The 19,372-nt window shown below is 43.8% G+C and overlaps 1 protein-coding gene across 1 annotated transcript in view; it reads right to left on the bottom strand.

Annotated features, from left to right (window-relative positions):
- The window catches only part of apoltp (apolipoprotein lipid transfer particle homolog), a 42,630-nt gene that overhangs the window by 9,435 nt on the left and 13,823 nt on the right, over window positions 1-19,372 (bottom strand). The window contains exons 28-66 of the mRNA XM_085378570.1: window positions 19,050-19,233; window positions 18,680-18,891; window positions 18,268-18,456; window positions 17,881-18,023; window positions 17,635-17,794; window positions 17,453-17,536; window positions 16,203-16,340; window positions 15,895-16,011; window positions 15,703-15,795; window positions 15,347-15,561; window positions 15,017-15,210; window positions 14,674-14,928; window positions 14,349-14,578; window positions 14,034-14,198; window positions 11,944-13,053; window positions 10,589-10,957; window positions 9,887-10,240; window positions 9,400-9,735; window positions 9,194-9,325; window positions 8,955-9,107; window positions 8,542-8,658; window positions 8,274-8,447; window positions 7,949-8,153; window positions 7,473-7,627; window positions 7,269-7,381; window positions 7,081-7,162; window positions 6,779-6,916; window positions 6,252-6,414; window positions 5,995-6,110; window positions 5,633-5,779; window positions 5,019-5,132; window positions 4,748-4,864; window positions 4,501-4,659; window positions 4,070-4,231; window positions 3,453-3,615; window positions 3,177-3,364; window positions 2,997-3,089; window positions 2,652-2,856; window positions 2,095-2,282 (exon numbers count right to left, since the gene is read on the bottom strand). Of these exons, the coding sequence (XP_085234696.1) occupies window positions 2,095-2,282; window positions 2,652-2,856; window positions 2,997-3,089; window positions 3,177-3,364; window positions 3,453-3,615; window positions 4,070-4,231; window positions 4,501-4,659; window positions 4,748-4,864; window positions 5,019-5,132; window positions 5,633-5,779; window positions 5,995-6,110; window positions 6,252-6,414; window positions 6,779-6,916; window positions 7,081-7,162; window positions 7,269-7,381; window positions 7,473-7,627; window positions 7,949-8,153; window positions 8,274-8,447; window positions 8,542-8,658; window positions 8,955-9,107; window positions 9,194-9,325; window positions 9,400-9,735; window positions 9,887-10,240; window positions 10,589-10,957; window positions 11,944-13,053; window positions 14,034-14,198; window positions 14,349-14,578; window positions 14,674-14,928; window positions 15,017-15,210; window positions 15,347-15,561; window positions 15,703-15,795; window positions 15,895-16,011; window positions 16,203-16,340; window positions 17,453-17,536; window positions 17,635-17,794; window positions 17,881-18,023; window positions 18,268-18,456; window positions 18,680-18,891; window positions 19,050-19,233 (7,632 nt within the window). The remainder of the gene's footprint in view (window positions 1-2,094; window positions 2,283-2,651; window positions 2,857-2,996; window positions 3,090-3,176; window positions 3,365-3,452; window positions 3,616-4,069; window positions 4,232-4,500; window positions 4,660-4,747; window positions 4,865-5,018; window positions 5,133-5,632; window positions 5,780-5,994; window positions 6,111-6,251; window positions 6,415-6,778; window positions 6,917-7,080; window positions 7,163-7,268; window positions 7,382-7,472; window positions 7,628-7,948; window positions 8,154-8,273; window positions 8,448-8,541; window positions 8,659-8,954; window positions 9,108-9,193; window positions 9,326-9,399; window positions 9,736-9,886; window positions 10,241-10,588; window positions 10,958-11,943; window positions 13,054-14,033; window positions 14,199-14,348; window positions 14,579-14,673; window positions 14,929-15,016; window positions 15,211-15,346; window positions 15,562-15,702; window positions 15,796-15,894; window positions 16,012-16,202; window positions 16,341-17,452; window positions 17,537-17,634; window positions 17,795-17,880; window positions 18,024-18,267; window positions 18,457-18,679; window positions 18,892-19,049; window positions 19,234-19,372) is intronic.

Raw genomic sequence — 19,372 nt, 5'->3', positions numbered from 1 at the left:
TATATATATATATATATATATATATATATATGTATATGTATATGTACATATATGTGTATATGCATTTAACAAATGCATGTACATATACATATACATATATATACATATATATATGTATATGTATATGTATATGTATATGTACATATATGTGTACATGCATTTAACAAATTTCTCACCATATTTTATTTTGGTGAGAAAGTATTTAGTCAGAGTTTTATGTAAGTGTATTCTAAACCGAACAATCAAGATGTGATTGAAGTGCAAACTTTCACTCAGACATTTAATTCAGGGTGTTTAGCAAAAGTGCTGCATCAAGTGTTTAGGAATTACATCGTGTTTCATACATTATCCCCAATATTTCAAGGCTCAAATCCAATTGGGCATTTGACAGGCAGGCGGTTTCAAGGCCAGGTGAGGCCTGCTCCGTTATGATCCCATGACAAACAAAGACAGGGTATCTGGAGCTGATACCAAGTGAGGGTGGCACAGCGGTGCAGTGGTTAGTACTGGTACCTCAAAGCAAGAGGCTTCTGGGTTCAAATCCTCTGACTGGCTGGGACCTTTTTTTGTAGTTTGTATGATCTCCGTATGCTTGTGTGGTTTTTCTCCAAATATTCCAGCTTCCTCCCACAGTTCACATGCATGCCAGGTTAATCTGTGATTCTAAACTGTCTGTAGGCATAAATGGCTGTCTTTCTCTCTGTACGAGCCCTATAACAGACTTGCAGCCTGTCCAGTATGTACTTCCCATCTCACCCTGTGACAGCTGGGATAGACTCCAGCCCTGCCATGATTCTGAGTTGGATAAGTGGAAGAAGATGGATGGTTGAAGAATCCAAGTGTTGAACTTACATTTGGTATTTTTTTTACTGGAACTCTCAATATTAGGCTCAAAGTGATATAATTCAGGCCATCATTAGACCAAAAACCCAAAATCAACCTGTCAAAGAGAAAAAAAGACTTTGGGAATAGCCAAATATGAAATCTGGTCCATTTTTTAAAAGAAGGAATGCACTGGACACCAAACGGTCTGAGAGACCGCAGACGACAACTAAAGTGGATGATTGCAGAATTCTTTTTTTGGCTCGGGAAAACCATCACAGCAATTCAAGAAAACTCTGGAGGAGGCGGATGTATCATTGTCAAAGCCTTCAAACAAGAGACACCTGACACATGAATCATGCGGCGGGGTTACACTCAACACAAACTCAAGAACGGGAAGGCCAGATCAGACTTTGGGTTTTCAGCCAGAAAATGTCTAAGTGAGCTGGCAACTTATGGGAAAAATAAAAGAAAATTGATAGTTGAAACCAAGTTTAATTTGTACCAGAATGATGTGAAGAGAAAAGTCTGGAGAAGGAGAGAAACAGTTAATGATGTGAAGCATATGGATAGAGAAACACCGCCGTAGCCAGTGGATATGGATCGCTGGTGTTTATTGATGATGTGACTGCTGATGGAAGAAACAGGATAAATGAATGATGAATAGTGCAGGGCTACACTCTCTGCTCAGATATTCTTCAGTGGCCAAATCAGGCAACTCACCTCAATGCTTCAATGTTTGCTTTTCAGTTCTTAAATACAAACTGAATGCACAGAGACCAACAAACAAACAGCAACTGCAGTAAAGGCCCGCCAGAGCATTTTGGGAGGAGGAAACACGACATTTGATGATGTCCATGGGTTGTAGACCTCAGGCAGTATGAAGGATGAATATCCAAATATTAAAAACTATCTTTATATTTGAAATCATATTCGTTTTGTCCAATTAATTTGGAACTTCTGAAAATGAAAACCTGTAGTATAAAAATAGCTGTAACTCCTATACAGTGAATGCTTTCGTTAAACCCCTTAAAAACCTAAAATCTGCACTTCAATCGTTTGGTTTAAAATCCACTGTCGTGGTGCACAGAAGCAAAATCTACAATTGCGGACAATTAATTTGTCACTGTCCAAAAACTTATGGAACTAACTGTCTGATCTAATTTGAAGGCAGACACTTATCAACAGCCTTGATAAGGTTTTTAGTTTGTCTAACCCAGTCAAAGACCACATCGAGCACATTTAAAAAGGCACCAGAGTGCAGTTTCTCACCACATCCAGGGCGATGCTGAGCGTGGTGACACCGGCCTCTGACAGCAGTCTGAGCTGAGGGTTCTCCAGCAGAGCAGGATGGACCTCCACCAGCTTGTCATTCCACTGCAGAACAGCCTCCCTCCACATCGCCTCCAGCCTCTGGCCCTTCACATCCTGGTACACACCTGCCAGAGTGGTAAGCGGCCCTGAGGCCGAACGAGGGATGGAGGTACACGTTTTCAGTTTCACATGAGCATACATATTTCAGAACCTCTCACAGGAAACTGTGAGGGACCACAAAAAGAGATGTGAACATCGATGAAGAGAAATTTTCTAAATAATGCCTTGAGAGACAGAAGAGATGCTTTTCATGCTTCCTTCCGGTAAATAAGTTAAGGGAGAGAAGATTAGTTTATGTTTGGAGTTCCTTAAGGAAATTCAATTGGTGACGGCACAAAATCGCTCAAAAACTAAAGGCCATCTCTTTATTCACCAGAACTAAATTAATCATGAACACACAACTGGAATGCATCATTCCTGAAGCTCTGGTTAGCTTTCTGTCTTTCCGCACTCACTCCTAAGTTCCTGCTGACCCAGCAGCGAGGCGTGCTGCAGCAGATTCAGAAAGCGTGGCAGGCTGTCGGTCAAGAAGTGACGCAGCGGGCTCCTCTGCCACAGAGCCAGCACGCCTTTTTCTTTCTTCCCCAGCAGAGCCTCTGCTTGCTGTGAAACATGGAGAGGCAGAGCGCTCAACTCCTGCAGCAGCTGACTGTCTCTGGACTGGAGTGGTGGGGGATTAACAGAAACAGCACAGCAGTTAAATCCAAGAAAGCTCCTGTTATTACATTAAGAATTCCAGTGTGTGTGTGTGTGTGTGTGTGTGTGTGTGTGTGTGTGTGTGTGTGTGTGTGTGTGGTTACCTGTCTTCTAAAGTCTACGAGGAGACGCTGCAAAGCCCTGATTCTCTCCGTAAGTTTAATCTGTATCTGAGAGCTCAAATAGTCCGCCCGTTGCTGTGAACCGAATGAAAACAACCAATTTTTAAAAAGGCCATTCACATGAAAGCAAACACTGGGATGTGTTCATGCCATTAGCGACACCTCTGCTGCAGTCAGACTCTCCAAACAGCCACTTGCTCTCAGCATTAGCGTCTGATTGGCTGTTCCCAGAAACACTCTGCCCAGAGTTTCGGATGTGCCACTGCCGCTTCTTTTCTGCACATCTAGCGTCAAACTGTGGTTTACACCCACACATACCGCTACAGTGAGATCCTCACTGAGGCCTAGACCTGCACAGCCAGAGACAATTTCATTTTATTTGATTTCATTTTGATATATTTTGGCATTAATGCATGGCTAAGGTTCTTCTGCATTTACCATTCATATGACCGGCTGTAGTCTGCAGGCATCGTCCCTCGACTGTACCGTTCAGCCAGATCTTCTCTCTGCCGTCCAGTCTGGCCTGTACCTGGAGACCTGACCCCTTGATTTGAGACAGGGCACTTCCCCTCACTTCCACACTACAATTACCCATCCTAGACTGTAAAGCGTGAAACAAATGTAGGCATGTTTAGAATTAGTAGGACCCCGACTTACAAAAAGAAGGCTAGTCGAATATCTCACTATGTTTCGATCATTTCCTGGAATCCCTGTTAGGAACCAGCAGTGACTGCAGGAAGTGATTCCAAACTCCACAGAAGAAACACGTTTCTTTTTTTGTACAAATTTAGCAGTCGTAATACAAAATTTTGCTTAGTGAAATCGGTATGCGTGTGTGTAGCAACTTGCCCTTTCTTGCCTTCTCAAAGAAATATGCACAAAAGCCCATTTCTCACAATATTAAATATCAAGAGTGGGCTGTAAAGGTCCTGCAGGTGAATCGTGTCATGTATTCAGCAACAATTTTACAAAAGTATTTTTAATTTCCAACTTTGTTGAAATTAACAATACTTGAACTATTTTAAATTTCCCACCAAGTCCTTGTAGTTGTTTACCTCAGAGAACAGAGACATGTTGGTCCCGTGAAGAGTGGAGGAGTTGGTAAGGGCGAGGGTGAAGCTGCAGTGGTACGGTCGCCCTGTCACTGCCAGCTGGGACTGAGTGTAAAGCAGCTCCTCGCCTGAGTTCACTCTGTGGGATCCTGACCACGACAGAGTCTGAGAGGCAAAGAGATAATTAACAAGAGCTCAAGAAAGGAGATGAGGAAAGTGAAAAACTCTGCAGGTCATTCAAGGGAAACAAAGAATATATATAGTGCTCAACACAAAACTGTTTGACCCGACGAGACCAAAGACGGCCAGTTTAACACAAGAAGTGATGAGGTGCGGCAGTATCGCCGCATCAAGTCTTATTCTTAACAATTTATAATGTCTCCAAATATGAAGAGGAAAGAAAGAAAGCAGTGAGAACTGATGTGTGGACTCACAGGCTGTAGAGGACAGAGGCCCAGCAGCACAATGTGCTCTAAGCGGTCCCTGAGGTTGGTTTGAACTTTGGCCAGTAGTGTGTGTGAGGGACAGGGAGCTGGAGAGACTCTGTCCAGGCCAACGTTAACCTGAAGGCTGTGCATTCCCCGGTGAGCTTTCTGGAAACATCAAGAAAACATAAACAGATGTTCTTATTGATCTTTTATCATATAAGGTCAACGTCTTTCAGCGCATAAAACTGACTACCTGGTACTTTATGCCTTGCTTCAGGCTCCTGCTGTCCCATCTTAATTCTGCATTTTGGAAAAATGAGTTCCCCTCATGTGCCATTGAGACACATCCTTTTACAGATGACACGGCCATCTGTGCACGTATACACACACACACACACACACACACACACACACACACACACACACACACACACACATTAAGTAAGTTGATGCTGCACAAACTTCCTGACTATTCTGCACACATGACTGGTGACTCATGAGAGGTTTGCGGAGTATTTACCAACCTGTTGGGCTGTAAACAGAGCGCATGCCTGCCCCCTGCTGGAGTTGGTTTGCCACTGTTTGTTCAGGCTGAGAGAAACGTTGACAGGGACCACACCGTCCCATGACAAATGGGCCTGTATACAGATAACCCCCCCACACACACACACAAACATTATACCCCTATCATTGTTAGTTTTTATACATTTATTGGCATTTATTAGTACTTTAGGTAAAAATCTTTTATCTGTAGTCTGAAGGGGTAACTGCAATTCTGTCTATGTGTTTATCCGTCATTTTATTGACCTCTGATTCTCTTCCACAGTTTGTTTTCTGTCCCGTCTTTCTCCCCTCACTCCTAACTGGTCGCAGCAGTTTGCTGCCCCTCCTTCACCCTGGTTCTACTGGAGGTTTTTGTTAAAAAGGAGTTTTTTCTTCCCACTGTTGCCAATTATTTGCTCATAGGGGGTTGTATGATGGGGGTTTCGCTCTATTATTGTGGGGTCTTTACCTTAAACTATAAAGCACCTTGAGGTGACTGTTTATGTTATTCAGCGCTATCTAAATAAAAATAAATTGAATTGAAATCAATATCGCAGACGAAATATAAGACAACTGTGTGAAGCTCCGGTTGTACCTGGTGGCTGCTGCGTCGGTCTCTGCGTGAGCTTTGCGTCAGTGTGTGCAGCGACAGGTGTCTGAGCGCAGAGGTGAATGGATGTTTCAGCTCCAGTTTGGTTGTATTTATGTCCTCCGAGCGACTCCACGAGCTCAGAACTCTGACCTTTAGACGACCCCATAATGCAGAAAAGAAATCCAGTTTATTAATGCCTGAATGATCTGTGTTTTACTGTCATAACCATATACATTTCATACACATTTCCATTTGGTTATGTTACAGTTTTAGAGTTTAAAGAGGAAGGAAAGCTAATAGCAGAGAGAAATCAACGTTGTTTTAATTTCGTTTTTCGCGTAATGACACAGCTTGTACAGTCTGACCTGCTCCAGTTGTCCATGCCTCATCCAGTCCAGCAAAACACTATCCAGTCCTGCATTTAGCGAACGCTCCAGCTTCACATCCAAATTAGTCAAACGGGGGATGCAGGTGATCTGAACTAACATCAGGGACGAGAGAAAGACTCAGCATCTTAAGTTAGCTTCATGATTTATCTTTTACTTTTTCCCCTTTAAGTTCTAACGTGGCCTTTGCAGATAAAACAACGAAGATCAAGCATTGCTGAAAAACTAAATGTTACCCCTGATTGTCTGGTTTCCCATCTCCAGTGCTGGTGGAGCAGAGTACAGACCAGACAAGCTGAACTCCTGGCTTCCCCACACAGCAGCTTGCTGAACTTGGTAGCTCCATTTCCGAGCCTCGTACACTGTCCTCACTGCAGCAGTCCTGGGGAGTGGCTTCAACTACACAACAAATCATATTTAGGATGTGGAACATTCATGTTCCACATGAGGGTTCATGTTGAGGGTGTGGACTGAAACAACATTCAGATTTTGACCCAGAAAGTCAATTTTTTCATTAGTTTTATTTTTTAATGGTTCCCAAAATCAGGCGAAATGCATCCACTGATAACGTAGAGGCCATTGCATTATTATTTTTATTATTATTGTCTATAAACAATAGGACGCAAATATATGATAACCCTCTAGCACAACCATCCATCACTGCCAGTGAAAAGTGTCTGTAACCAGTGACTTGATAAAACTCTTAAGTAAACTTGTGCACACACTGTATTCCTAGTGAAGAGGCATTTAAGCTCAGAAATACCTGTGGGTACGAGTTTTTGACCTCTAGAAGTTGCCTGTATCCGCTCTCTATCGCTGCCAGCTCTCCAACAGCCCACAGCTTCCTCCTGCCTGACATCACCTCCACCAATCCCACCACAGTGGACTGAGAGTGGTTCAACTGGAGGCGGAAAGAGAGAAGAAGGCTAGCCAAACAAAAGCAGTGCATTTGTAATTTGACAGAGGATTTGGACAGTGATGCACAGATTGTGTTTTGCAGAGTGTGTGTCTATTTGAGCTCCAGTTAAATGCAAAAGGAGCTCCTCTGAGAACTGAAAAACTCGCCTGCGTTCGGACATTGATCTGAGAAGGCAGGTAGACCAGCATTGTGGGGATATTCTGGACCACCTTCACCATCAGGTCCTTGCTAAACAAAAGGACATCTATCACTTTCAGTGTGTGCACAATGTGCACAAAGACAACTTACAATAATTTTTTTTAATTAGTGAGTGACTGATGTGTATTAACAGTACCTATGAGGGACATGGTGTCCCTGGACAATGAGTGCAAGTGAGGTGCTGAGTTCAGGGTTTACAGCCATGGAGCACCTCAGCTGTGACTCAGTAAGTCTTCCCCAGGCCTCCACCTGCAACAACATTCAGCGATAACAATATGAGAGTAGACTGCGAGCACAGAAGAACGAAGATGTTGGGATTAAAGGTGCGTGCTGACCTTACCTGAAAAGCAGGAGTGGCTTGTCCCTGTACTGTCTGTTTCAGTGTGATTCTGGCCTCCTTAGTTCCTCCATGTGCGCCCCAACCACCAACATCCCCCACCGCTCTGACCCTCCAATCCTGGCTTCGAATGTCTAATAAGGCGCTCCTCAGAGGACCTGCGGAGGATATCAGAGCATCACTGCCTCAGGGTTGAGTCCTCACACCTTCATGAGAATAACATTTAGCCAAAGCATCTTTTTGCTCCTGCAGGAGAGGAGGTACGGCCATAAAACAATTTATGAAGTAAAAGATTGACATCTGCTGGTCACTGTGCAGTATTGCACTTCATGGATAGGATTTAAGACAAAAGCGGTCAGCAGCCAAACGGGGAAAATACGAAGCAAGAAGTGCATGAAATTATGAAACTGGGATGAAGATTAAAATAAAATAGATGACTAAAGTAAAAGAACAACGTTAAACCCGACTTTTTGTCTGACCTTTGAACTGAGCAGTGAGGACGGCGTCCAGATGGCATTGAGTTCTTGTTTGATTGAAAGCTGGAGGAGAGTAGGAGAGGAGAACAGACAAATGTCCATTGGTGCCACTGAAATTCAAGCCAGATGTGAGCAGCTTGTGTCCCTCCACAGTGAGCTGAGCCCTGGACCGATGCTGAGAGAAGGTTCCTTGGATGGAGCAAAGACCCTAGCAGAGAAGAAAGTAAAAGAAGAAAGCAACTTGTTTTTGTCATTCATCTCATGAATTAATAGGATGTTCTGATTCTGGTTAACATTGTGTCTGTTTGTAGAACCATTAGGTAGGTACCTCTATATTAGATGGCAGGCCTCTGTCGTGTAGCCATGACCAGCTGTGCCACATGGTTCCTCTTATTTCTTTGGTCATGGGAACATTTTTCATCTTAAGCCTCAGTCCTGCCAGCTGACCACCAAACTGGGACTGTAAGCTCATGCCTTTCCCCTCAGCAGAACCAAACTCCACCTGGACACAGTCACCATCCAGGGTTTAGTGCACGCTCATCTCGGTTAAATCAGGTGCCGTGATATACGGTCATGTATCCTTTTTAGTCTCCTACCTGGATGCTGTTGTTGACGGAGACTCCCAGCTTCTTCAGACAATTCACTGTGTGTCTAAAATGACTGTTTACTCTCACTGTGTCAGACGTCTTTGCCACAGACACAGCATGACTTACCTGCAGAGAATTCAGAATGTGAACAGCAACACTTTTTATAAAAATTCAAAGAAATACCACATTTTAATTCATCATTTGTCTTCCACTAACACCTGAGCACCACACACAGATAAACATCTGAGCTCTCTGATTTTCTTTAATCTGTTGTTTTTGTCTCCATATATATGTTTTATATTATTTATGTTTCGAGTAAAGGTATATTAATCTATATGTTGGGTCTTTGGCAGCTTTGAGCCACTATGGCTGTCCTTGATTTCACCTGAATAACAGTTTTTGTGCGTTCATTCTGGACTCACCATTTGATTTCCTGCACTGCTGTTGAATGTGTAAAAGTGTGAACCATTCCTGTGACTCCCAGAATTCATTGTCACTGCAGCGTTTAGCGGGAGACCCAGCTTCTTCAACAGGGGCACAGAGTGGTTTAGATTAAGAGTCGCTTCATTTTCGTCCTTCAACATAAGAAAAAGTAATTAGACATCTTTATGTCCCATGAACTTTCTGAGACTTCCTGAATTTCTATGACATATTCCCACACCTTGGTTTTATTGATCAACACTAAAGTTTGCAACCTGGCGTTGTCGATCGCCATTGAGAGCTGGGATTCAGCAGATGTTGAGGACACAACCAGGGACCCAGAGGCCTGCATCCTGTCTGGACTGCCTAACTCCTATAAAAAACAAACAGGAAGTAATTAAAGATCTGATGAGTAATACTTTTCTATGTGCATCATTAAGTATGTACCTGAATCATTGTACAGTTGTTGTGATACATCAACGACCCCTGCAGGCCCAGCTGGGACATCACAGCTCCACTGGCTGTGACGGCACACTCCTCCATCTGAACGAGGGCTTCGGCGTCAAATCGTAGTTTTCCTGACCTGGTGCTTAGTCTCAGTCTGCTGTTTCTAGGCACATCTCTGAGAGCAGGAAGGTCATGGCTGAGTTCACCATCCACACTGAGCTCTGGCCAGGCCCTTGCATTAAGCCTCAGAAAACCCCTTCTGCCCTCCATATCAGTGCCCAGCATGAGTGTCCAGATACCCCGAGGATCCTGCTGTACTGACCCATTTATATTAGCCTTTAATGAATAAAAAATCATTGTGAGCAACAGTCAAACTCCTTTTTTCTCTAATATGTCTTTGACTGTATTGATAGAAAAATCAAAAACAAGCAATTCATGCAGCTTTCAAAATCCAAAAATGATTTATTAATCATTCAAAAGATCCAACCTGTAACAGAGGGCACATAGACTCCAGAGCCAGTAGCCACTCTGTTCGTCCTCTGGTTTCCACAACTTGAGTGGCTCTAATGTGACACGTCCCAACTTTGATGAAGAGACTTCCAGGCTGTTCAGGGCCTTCAGGAGCACTAGCATCCATAGAAATGATCTGTGGTAGACCCTGACCACTCAGCCAGAGAAAGGAGTGAGTAAGGGCCCCAGAGAGGTTTGGACTCCTGCAGGACTGGCTCATGTCTAGAGAGAGGTTCTGATTATCCGCCTTCACAGAGGCGGACAGAGTCAGCTGGCAAGGAATAACCTTGAGGAAGCCCCGCAGAGCCAGGGACACAGGGAGTTTCATTCCCTAAGGCACAAACACAGGTGGAGCATAATCATTACTTCTGAGAGACGAATACCCTTCAAAATGTTTTTATAGCTTTACAAGCTTGTAGCTGTATCAGTGGAGTTGTTCTGCTCTGCTGCTATGACAAGCTCGCGTTTGATCTTCTAATGGGCTGGAAACTGTATTTCAATGGAGACTACATTAACATAAACATGAGTGAGTTACAGAGGAAATTCCAGTTCTTCTAACTGTGATGAAAGAAACATGTATGTATGTATCACCACAAGGTGACAGCGAGATTCAACAACTTCAACATATTGGTTTAGGTTTCCACGAGCTGTATTAAACACAACTGACAGATTTACTCACCTGCAGAGGACAGAAGCTGCTCACATTAACAGTGTAAGAAGTCTGCTCAGTCTCTGTCTGTGAAGCCTTGACTTTCCCTACGTTACCCCTAAAGAAACAACGTCCGACCTCCAGGCCGACCTCCACACCAGGCAGAAGGGCAGTTGAGACGTTTAGGTATAGCTCTCCGTGGGTAGGAAATTGCAGCTTCTTTATTGGCTCAATTGAGTGCTGTACAGATGCCCGGAGACTAAGCTGAGGATCACAAGTTAGAGACAGGTTTAGACTGCCTTTCTGTGCTCCTTCAGCCTGCAGGACAGTGCTGAGATCTGTGGAACAGCCAGACTGAGTGATGGAGACGTTGAATGAGGTCTGTGGAGGCAGGAGAGCCTACAGAGGAGGGAATAAAAGATTACATTTATAGAAATCCTTCAGTTCAAATATTTAATAACAAAAAAATGTGAATTATACAAGGAGGTGTATGCAAAGTCCTAAAATCTCAGTCCAACAATGTAGCCTAAATATATTCAAATGGACACAGAACTGAGAAGAGCAAATACTTTGCTGCATCAAAGTTTTGATTAGGTGGTTTAATATTTCAGCTAAAAGGCAGATATCTGCTGGATTTCATTAGCCCAGTGTAAGTACAGCAAGCCTCTCAGAGTTTAATTGAAGGGTGGACGTCATATCTAGAGGATTAGACCACGGGTGTCAAACATAAGACGGAGGGGCCAGAATCGGCCTGGCAAATACTCCAATCCCGCCACACTGGACAGCTTTGGAAAATGTGAAGGAAGGCAGATATTCAGACTTTTAACTGTGTTTTTATAAGTTTTACATCCGTATCATTGCTGATAAGGCCTTCCCAGTGGCTATTCATGACACACCAAATGTAATTAAGTAATGATTACAAAATTAAATGACAGAAAAGTCTTTTTTTTAATTTACTATATTCTATAGGAATTTCAGTTTTTTTAAATGGATACACAGGATATACTGCTCTATGATTGTACCCATGGATACACCTTTTCTCTAATTTTACATTTTATTTTTCAGTTGATGGTAGCATTAGAGGAAAGGTTAAATTGATCAAATCAAAAATAGATCCCAAGAGGACTATAAATATCTGCAACATATTTTATGGGGGTAGATTTAACTTTCACAGCTAAAGCTTTATGTTGCCCTGTGAGTGACCAGTCCTTAGAAAGTTACCATTCATTGAAGCCACTGAGCTTTTTTATTCATTGTTGGTGTTTTCAATGCAGCTCACACTGCAGTGGAAAACAAAGAGTCATCTCCAAAGTGAAGATGTTTCTTTTGCTTTCCTTCAGGTGGGAAACAAGTTTCCTTCAACTGCTCCTTGTTTCCTCTCTAACCTTTAGTAAGACACATCGCTCTCGGGCAAAAAGCATCCACCCTCTCCTCCTGCTCGTTCCCCCTCTGTGTTGACTGGTCAGGAGAAGCATGGAGCACACGTCACTTTCCACCTCAAACTGGGCTTGCCTTGCTGAGGTCGCCATGCTAACAGTGAGCTCCTGTGGTACACGAGCAGTAGCTAGCAGGTTTTGCTGAAGTACAGCTCTGAAAGAGGTGAAGGGCTCCCAGGCAGCAGTGATCCTCATCTGTGCAGAGCGGGTGTTGACAGAGATTCGAGCGCTTCCAGCAAGGGAGGTATCAAGAAGCTCACCTGAGCCATGACAGTCCAATCTGTTTGGGATGATTGTTCCAAGGTAGGCCCATTGGTGCTGGAGTCTCCAACCCAGCTCAGCTTTATGGTTCTTTAGGGATACAGACAAGAGACCTTGGAGGAAGTCATGCTGGTTTTGAAGGCTCAGAGATCCTCTGAGTCCATCTTTTCCTCCCTGTGCATGCACAGTTAAAGAGGCTTTATGCGATCTACCCCCCTCTATGCTTTTAACCTGCCTCCAGACCAGCCGCCCCACCCCCGTGCATCGAAGGGACACGACTAGACTGGATCTCAGAGAGTCCCATACTACACGAACATCTCCCAAGATGTGGCACCACCTTTCTAGGCTCATCCGTCCTGTCACTCTAGCCTTTTGAGTAGCACTGTGGGTTCCATACTCAAGAAGCCCGTGCCAGCAATACTGCCCAGGTCTCTCCAACCTCAGTCCCACATTCAAATCTGCTCTCCACAGACTGACCACTATCCCCATCCCCAGGACCCACCTCTCAGGGCCAGGCCGGAGGAGGAACCTAACACCAGATGTGGTGGGAACCCCCAAATATGTAAGTAAGAGCACAGAAGAATGAGTGAGGTTAGCTCTGAGCTCCTTTCGGCCACTGGAACTGTAACAGGCTTTAGCATGAGCACTAAGCCTTAAGTGAGCAAGCGAGAGGCCATAGCAGAGCCTGTTGTGTGGTCTATAGGAGCGAAAGGCTCGTACCTCCACCGGGCTGTCTGCCACATTTCCATAGCAGTGAGCGGAGAGCCTGTCTGTGGTGACGTCCCCTGTGCAGTTCATCTGTGAAAACAAAACCCCCGTTGGCAAAGTTTGTTTTTTGTTTCAAGGAGGAGATGGAAGAGGAATCACTGAACTTTAGACCAGCCACATAAAAATATTGCAGTGCCATAACATAATAATCTGAGCCCTTGTTATGGAACACATATGTTTAGTGTTGAACAGCATTTCTGTGTTTTTTAAGACACTAATGATCACTGAGTGCTCTTAGTTGTAACAGAATAAACTTTTGCCTTGTATACAACAATATTTGCCATTTGATTAAAAAAAAAATCACTCTTTGTTTTTGAGAGTGAGGCTAGAAAATCCTTCAATCTTTCATCCTTCCACACATAAAGATACATCTAGCATCTGCGCAGCTCAGCACAAGGGCTACAGACAGCCAGTCTGGCTCTTTCCTGTGGAAACAAAAACTGTCTGCTGGCACGTCAAAGATTTGTTTTACTGTACCTTTTTTCATTCATGGAACAAATAAGAACTAATGGGTTCAAAAGCTTCTGGAGAAGTGCTGTTGTCACACAGCGAGCGGAGGTGCAGCGTTTAGCGGGAGATTTGCATGTCGGGTTAATCGGTGAGTCTAAACTTGGCTTAGCTGTGACTGTCTCTCTCTTTATAGTAACCTGTAATGGCCCGGTGACCCATCAGGCATGTGCTCCACCCCAACACCTTCATTACTCTAACACGGACAAGCTGTTAAGAAAATGGACAGATAGCTGGTCCTGTTTATCTTAGGGAACTAACAATGTAAGTGAAGATCACAGATCCATATCTGTGTCCTTTTTGCATTTATCCATTTTGAGATTAATTTAAATGATTGTATCTGTAATCTTTCTCTGAATATAGATTCATAGATCATCGACCTTTTGGATGCTCACATATTTAAAGATCATGGGTAGGTACAAAGAAGTAATCACAGTTTTCCTTTTACAGTGATAGCCCGATTCTGTGAGTGTACATGTGTAAACGGTGTTAAATAAATATACCTGTAAGGAAGTGGGTACGAGTCCTTGGAGCAGCATCATCTGTTGCCATAGAGACACTACCAAAATAGGTGTTGTATTTATTGATCCAACTTTTAAAAGGATGTCAGCAACTCTCACATCTTCCATGTAAAGGACCAAGCCTGTGTCCAGTCCTTCTGTTTCTGACTAAGAGAGAGAAAAATAAATATAAGAATAAAGGAAAGCAGCCTACAGCTATACACCGTATATCCTGAGAAAGAGAACTTATTAATGCAATTGCTTCCCGACTACTTTATGCTCTTGGCAAGAATTAAAAAATAAAGGACAGTCCTGCACCTGGTAATGCGCTTTAGCCTCAAAGGAGGGTGTCAGGCCTCTTTTAAGCAGGGCTTCGACTTGGTGCTGCAGCCTAGAGGAGAATACCCACTGGGGGTTGGTGTGGTCTGTCCTGCCTCCATGAAACTCCGCTCTAAGACGTTCAAGTCCAACCTGCAGCTCTCCCAGGACTGATAATCCATCACCTTCCTGGGCCCATTTAGCCTCAAGACTACTGTTAGGAGGTACACCTGTACTCAGAAGACAAGGGAAACTCACAGACAGGGACATATATACATGTGTAGAAAGTGCTGCGTATGTATTCTTTGGCTATTGCAATGATCACCTGTGGCTCTCAGCACATGGAAAGAGTGAGAAAGTCGTGTGTAGACCTCTCCTGTGCCTTGATTCCCCTGCTGATGGCTTGCATTCACACACAAATGCTCCTCCCCGGACCAAACACACAGCCAGTCGTGGGTCCTGTGGGACCTCTTTTCCATCATCCCTTCTTCATCGTCTCCTTCCAAAGCTGCTCCGGGATCTCGCTGGTGTCGCAGCTCCACGCTGTACACTGTCTCCATCAATCTAACTCTCAGCTGTCCTGCAACAACACGCATGCATTACACGTCATTTGTGACGCTTTACAGGCAAAGGCAAGTTTAAAGTAAAGGACACAAGTTATGGTCTACCTTCGATTAAACTGTCAGACTGCCCCAATGCTCCATCCAACCCGAGGACTGGAGGCAAGAAATCTAGGCTGGTCACCGTGTGCCTCAAGTCCCCTGTCACAGCCATCTGGATCCCCTGTGAGTGTTTTAAAGACCCCTTGAGCTGGGCCAGCAGAGCCTGCATTCCCTGTGTGAAGGAGCCACGTAGAAAGACACTGGAGGAGACAGGAGGAAGATGATCATGGAAAAGAGGTCAAAGGTCCATAAGAGAAAGCAGGTTTTTTTAGAGTTAGTTACTGTGTGACTGAGGACTAGACTAAAGGCTTTTTTAAAATAACATAACAGACAAACCTGTCTGAGGACACGTTCCCTGCTATGTTTACATGTAGATCCGTGGCTGTAGGTAGCAGGCTCTGGGATAAGTTCAGCCTCAGCCCTACAGCTCTGTCTCCCGTCTGCATGTAGTGGGACATGTCCGCATTCAGCTTCAGCTTGTCCTTCCCGTCAGCCCTCACATGCACCGAGCTGCTCCCTTTGCCAGTCACCATGGACATGTCTGCAGACGCCTTCATATTGACAGGTCAAACAGTACATCGACTGAACTAATACCCCAAAATGAAAATGTTTCACATAACCTGAATTTTTTGCAAGATCTTAACATGTGTATTTTTAGAACGCTAAAGGAAAAATAATGCAAATCAGCCCACCTCCAATGTTTTGGGAATCTTTGATTTGAAGGGATGACGAAGAGATGAATACAGACCAACTCTGCCTGATGTTCCATTCAGCTGCACAGAAAGCTGACAGGAATTTCAAAAACAAACACGAAAGCCTTAGAAACCAGAAATTAATTAAAAAATGTCGGCTCATCAAATGCACAAGGTGTTTGCTTTACTCACCTGGCACTCTTGCCGCTCTATTCTTAGTTTCCCTTTGGCCTGGTAATCAAAGTCATTGTTGCTTTTTGGGGTCCAAAGTACATCTCCCTCTATTAAAGCAGAGGAGGGGAGCTGCAGCTGTAAAAGCAATAACAGATTAACCGGTCATAACTTTGGCCTCGTTACTGTAAACCACACCGTTCACTGTCAGCAGCAGACGTACATCATTTACTGCACTGCTGACTGCGGTCACCATCCAGTGCATCATGCACATAAACGCGGCTCTTTAACCTAAACACTTTTCTGAGGATAGAGCGAAGCCCGCTTACCTGGAGCTGATGGAAAAAGTTGCCTTTAACTTTTATTGCTTGGTGAGTTGAATGCGTAGGGTTCAGCTGAAGCTGCCCTGAGAAAGTCAGTCTCTCCTTGCTTCCAACTCGTAACCTCCCTTGTATATTTCTCTGGTTCTGAAGAAGAGTGCACAAAACCGAAACAACATCTAATACGTCAATGTTGCCAGTATGTTCCACTATTATCCATCTACACTATTCTTGGCACAATTGCCAAACTTATATATTTCAGGCACTTGTGTTTCAAAAGATACTGGATAAAGTTAAAAAATACCAAATACAATCAGTTCAGTTCAGTTTATTCATACAGCGCCAAATCACAATAACAGTTACCTCAAGGTGTTTTATATTGTGAGGTAAACACTACAGTATTAGAAAGAAAACCCCAACAATAAGATGACCCCTTATGACCAAGCATATGGGGAGAGAGTGGGAAGGAAAAACTCCCTTTTAACAGTAAGAAACCTCAGGGAGGGGCAGGTGAGGGGGGAAAAAGAGTGCTGAGAGAGCGAGAACAACACATACATCATTGAAGAGACCCAGAGATTAATAGTAACTAATAATTAAACGTAAAGAGGGATTTAAAAACATAGTGAGTGAAAAAAGAAATGCTCAATAGTCTCAGACTGCAGCACAACAAATCAAGGATTCAGAGGCAGATCAAAAAGGAACCTTTTAAGCCTAATCTTAAAAGCAGAGACAGCGTCTGTGTCACGAATCCAAACTGAGAGCTGGCTCTATAGAAGAGGCGCCTAAAGGGGCTAGGATACTTTTAAAATATCCTATGAACAACAAGTCAGCCAACAGTCTGAGAACAAAGTGCTCTGTTGAGGTTACGTGGTACTATGAGGTCTTTAAGATGGGCCTGATTATTTGAGACCTTTTATGTGAGGAGAGGATTTTAAGCCAATTTCTGGATTTAAGAGGGAGCCAATGAAGAGAGGCTACTATGGGAGTAATATGCTCTCTTGTTCTCTTTCTAAAGTTATCTTAATCAAGTGTTTGCAAAAATTTCACATTGCCAGTTACAGTCACATGACAGAAAAATTAAAATGTCACATAATCTTTCACTCATCATTTCAGATCTTGATTTACCAATTATGCTAAAGTGTGGAGCGCTTGCAGTGATGGACCCATTGGAGTCACAGACAATGGGCCTTCTCTTGGGGTTCAGCTGATTACCCTCTATGTTAGATCTTGTTTTTTTCCTTTAAAGGTTGGCAGGTTACCTGGTTGCTGGTTACGGTCACACAGATTTCCGAGTCTGATGGAATAGCGTCGGCGCTGAAAGGGTGGATGAGTGCAGAACAAACCTACATATGAGATCACATTTAAAGATGAGGATCACTGTTTACAGCCCACTTCACTCTTTCAAATGCCCAGGTGAATTATTAGCTTACACAGCACTTACAAAAGGGCTCGGTGGTCGGTAGCCCAGGGTCAGGGTGTGGACGACCTCTCTGTTGTCACTGAAACCAGCTTTGGACTCTAGGACGTAGAGGCCATTGAGGAGGTCGACGGTGAAAGTCTCCCGGAGGAGGAGAGTTGGAGGAAAGGTCTGGAAGGGCTGTCTGTGCAAGAAGGAGACTATTAAAGTCAGCAATGTTCTTGCGGTCATTTCTCAAAATATCTGTAATCTGTAAGTTACGGCACAGACCTGAGCTGGAGCATGGCAGTTTTCTTATACATCCTTTTGTCGTTCTTCAGCTCCTCTACTACTCCCTCGAGCTCCACTTCAGTGGGTAGACTCTTTGGATTTGTGTAGGTCATCTTCAGAATCCCTTGCCTCTTTTTCAAATTCTTCATCACATCCAAATGAAAGGGCAGATTTGTTACTACAGCACAACCTTTAACCTTTTCAGGCCCTACGCTATCAAAATGTGCGATTTTGGCCTTTTAAATACAGTTGGTGGTTACGGGTTATCTCTCATGCTTGTTGTGATCTCAGACTTTTACAATCAACACAATATGATGGCTTCATTCTATAATTAAACACACATTTAACACGCCCAAACCACAAAAGCAGCCCAGCGTCTCCACCCACCTTATCAGCAGCGGTCAGGGCAGCAGCGAGGGTTACATTTTGCTTGCCATAGGTGGAGGCCATTTGCAGGGTGTGGCTGAATTTAGAGGCCTCCAGAGAAATGTCTCCTTGGAGGGGAGGAGTCCACAGCGAGCTCAAGGAGCACGAGGCCTTCACACTCCGCTTCCCCAGCAAACCCCAGCCCCACGCCTGAGGCAGGGCAGAGGAAGAGGCGTGTGTTTTTAAAGGTGGAGTTTTCATAAACACACAATATTTTTTTTTATCTTTATAATTACTTCACTCCAGTGTGGAAGTGATTTTATTTAAGCGTCGCCTTGAACACTTTTTTTAACCCACAAATTCAAAAATCTATTTTTATTTGATTAATAACTAAATGGTGATATTCAGGCAGAGCACTTTATTCTCTCCTTACTTGGATGTAGGTGATTGCTGACGTGTAGAGCTCCAATCGGGCCTCCTTCTCTCTCCCCCTGTCCTTGTAAAAACCCTCCAGGACCAGGTTACGGATGGTCAGCCACTTGCTGGCTGTCAGCTCAGAGGTCAGCTGCAGCGTTTGGCTCTGCAGCTGGTTTAACTTATGTGCAGTGTAAATGTACAGCCATGGTGTGTCCATATTAAACGATCCTAAACGATAATAAGAAAAATAAGTAATCCTGATAGTCAACTTCCTGCAAACTTTAAAAAATAATTTAGTATATCAAAGAAATATAACGTAGGAATATGAAAAGAGAAAGTGGACCTTAAGCATGCTGTAATGTAAGATGGCTGTGAGTTGTTTTTACCCTCCCATATCTTGTGCAGGGCATCTTTAGGAGGGTTTTTCCAGTGTAATCCAGCCACCAGCGGCATCAGATTGTTGTAATTGATTTTTAAATGAGTGCTTCTCTCAGAGCCTTGCTGTGTCAGGTGAGAGTGTAGCAGCTGAGTCCTGTAGTTCATGTTTTTCTCCGGTGCCTGGAGATTGAACTGGAATAAGATTAAGGAAAGGGAAGGTAGCCGTATTAATTCTGACCACAGAAAATATTAATCTGCTGCTTTGGAAGTCATCTGGGATAAAAAGCCTCCCCCGGGCTAACAGAGAGAACGGGAAGCTCTGAATTCAGGT

Source organism: Diplotaxodon limnothrissa, linkage group LG18, assembly GCF_057381915.1.
Source record: "Diplotaxodon limnothrissa isolate DT_005_m linkage group LG18, D_limnothrissa_male_GT1.1, whole genome shotgun sequence".
Classification (NCBI taxonomy): domain Eukaryota; kingdom Metazoa; phylum Chordata; class Actinopteri; order Cichliformes; family Cichlidae; genus Diplotaxodon; species Diplotaxodon limnothrissa.
Note: the sequence above shows the minus strand (reverse complement) of the source record. Positions and strands in the feature narration are given on the sequence as shown.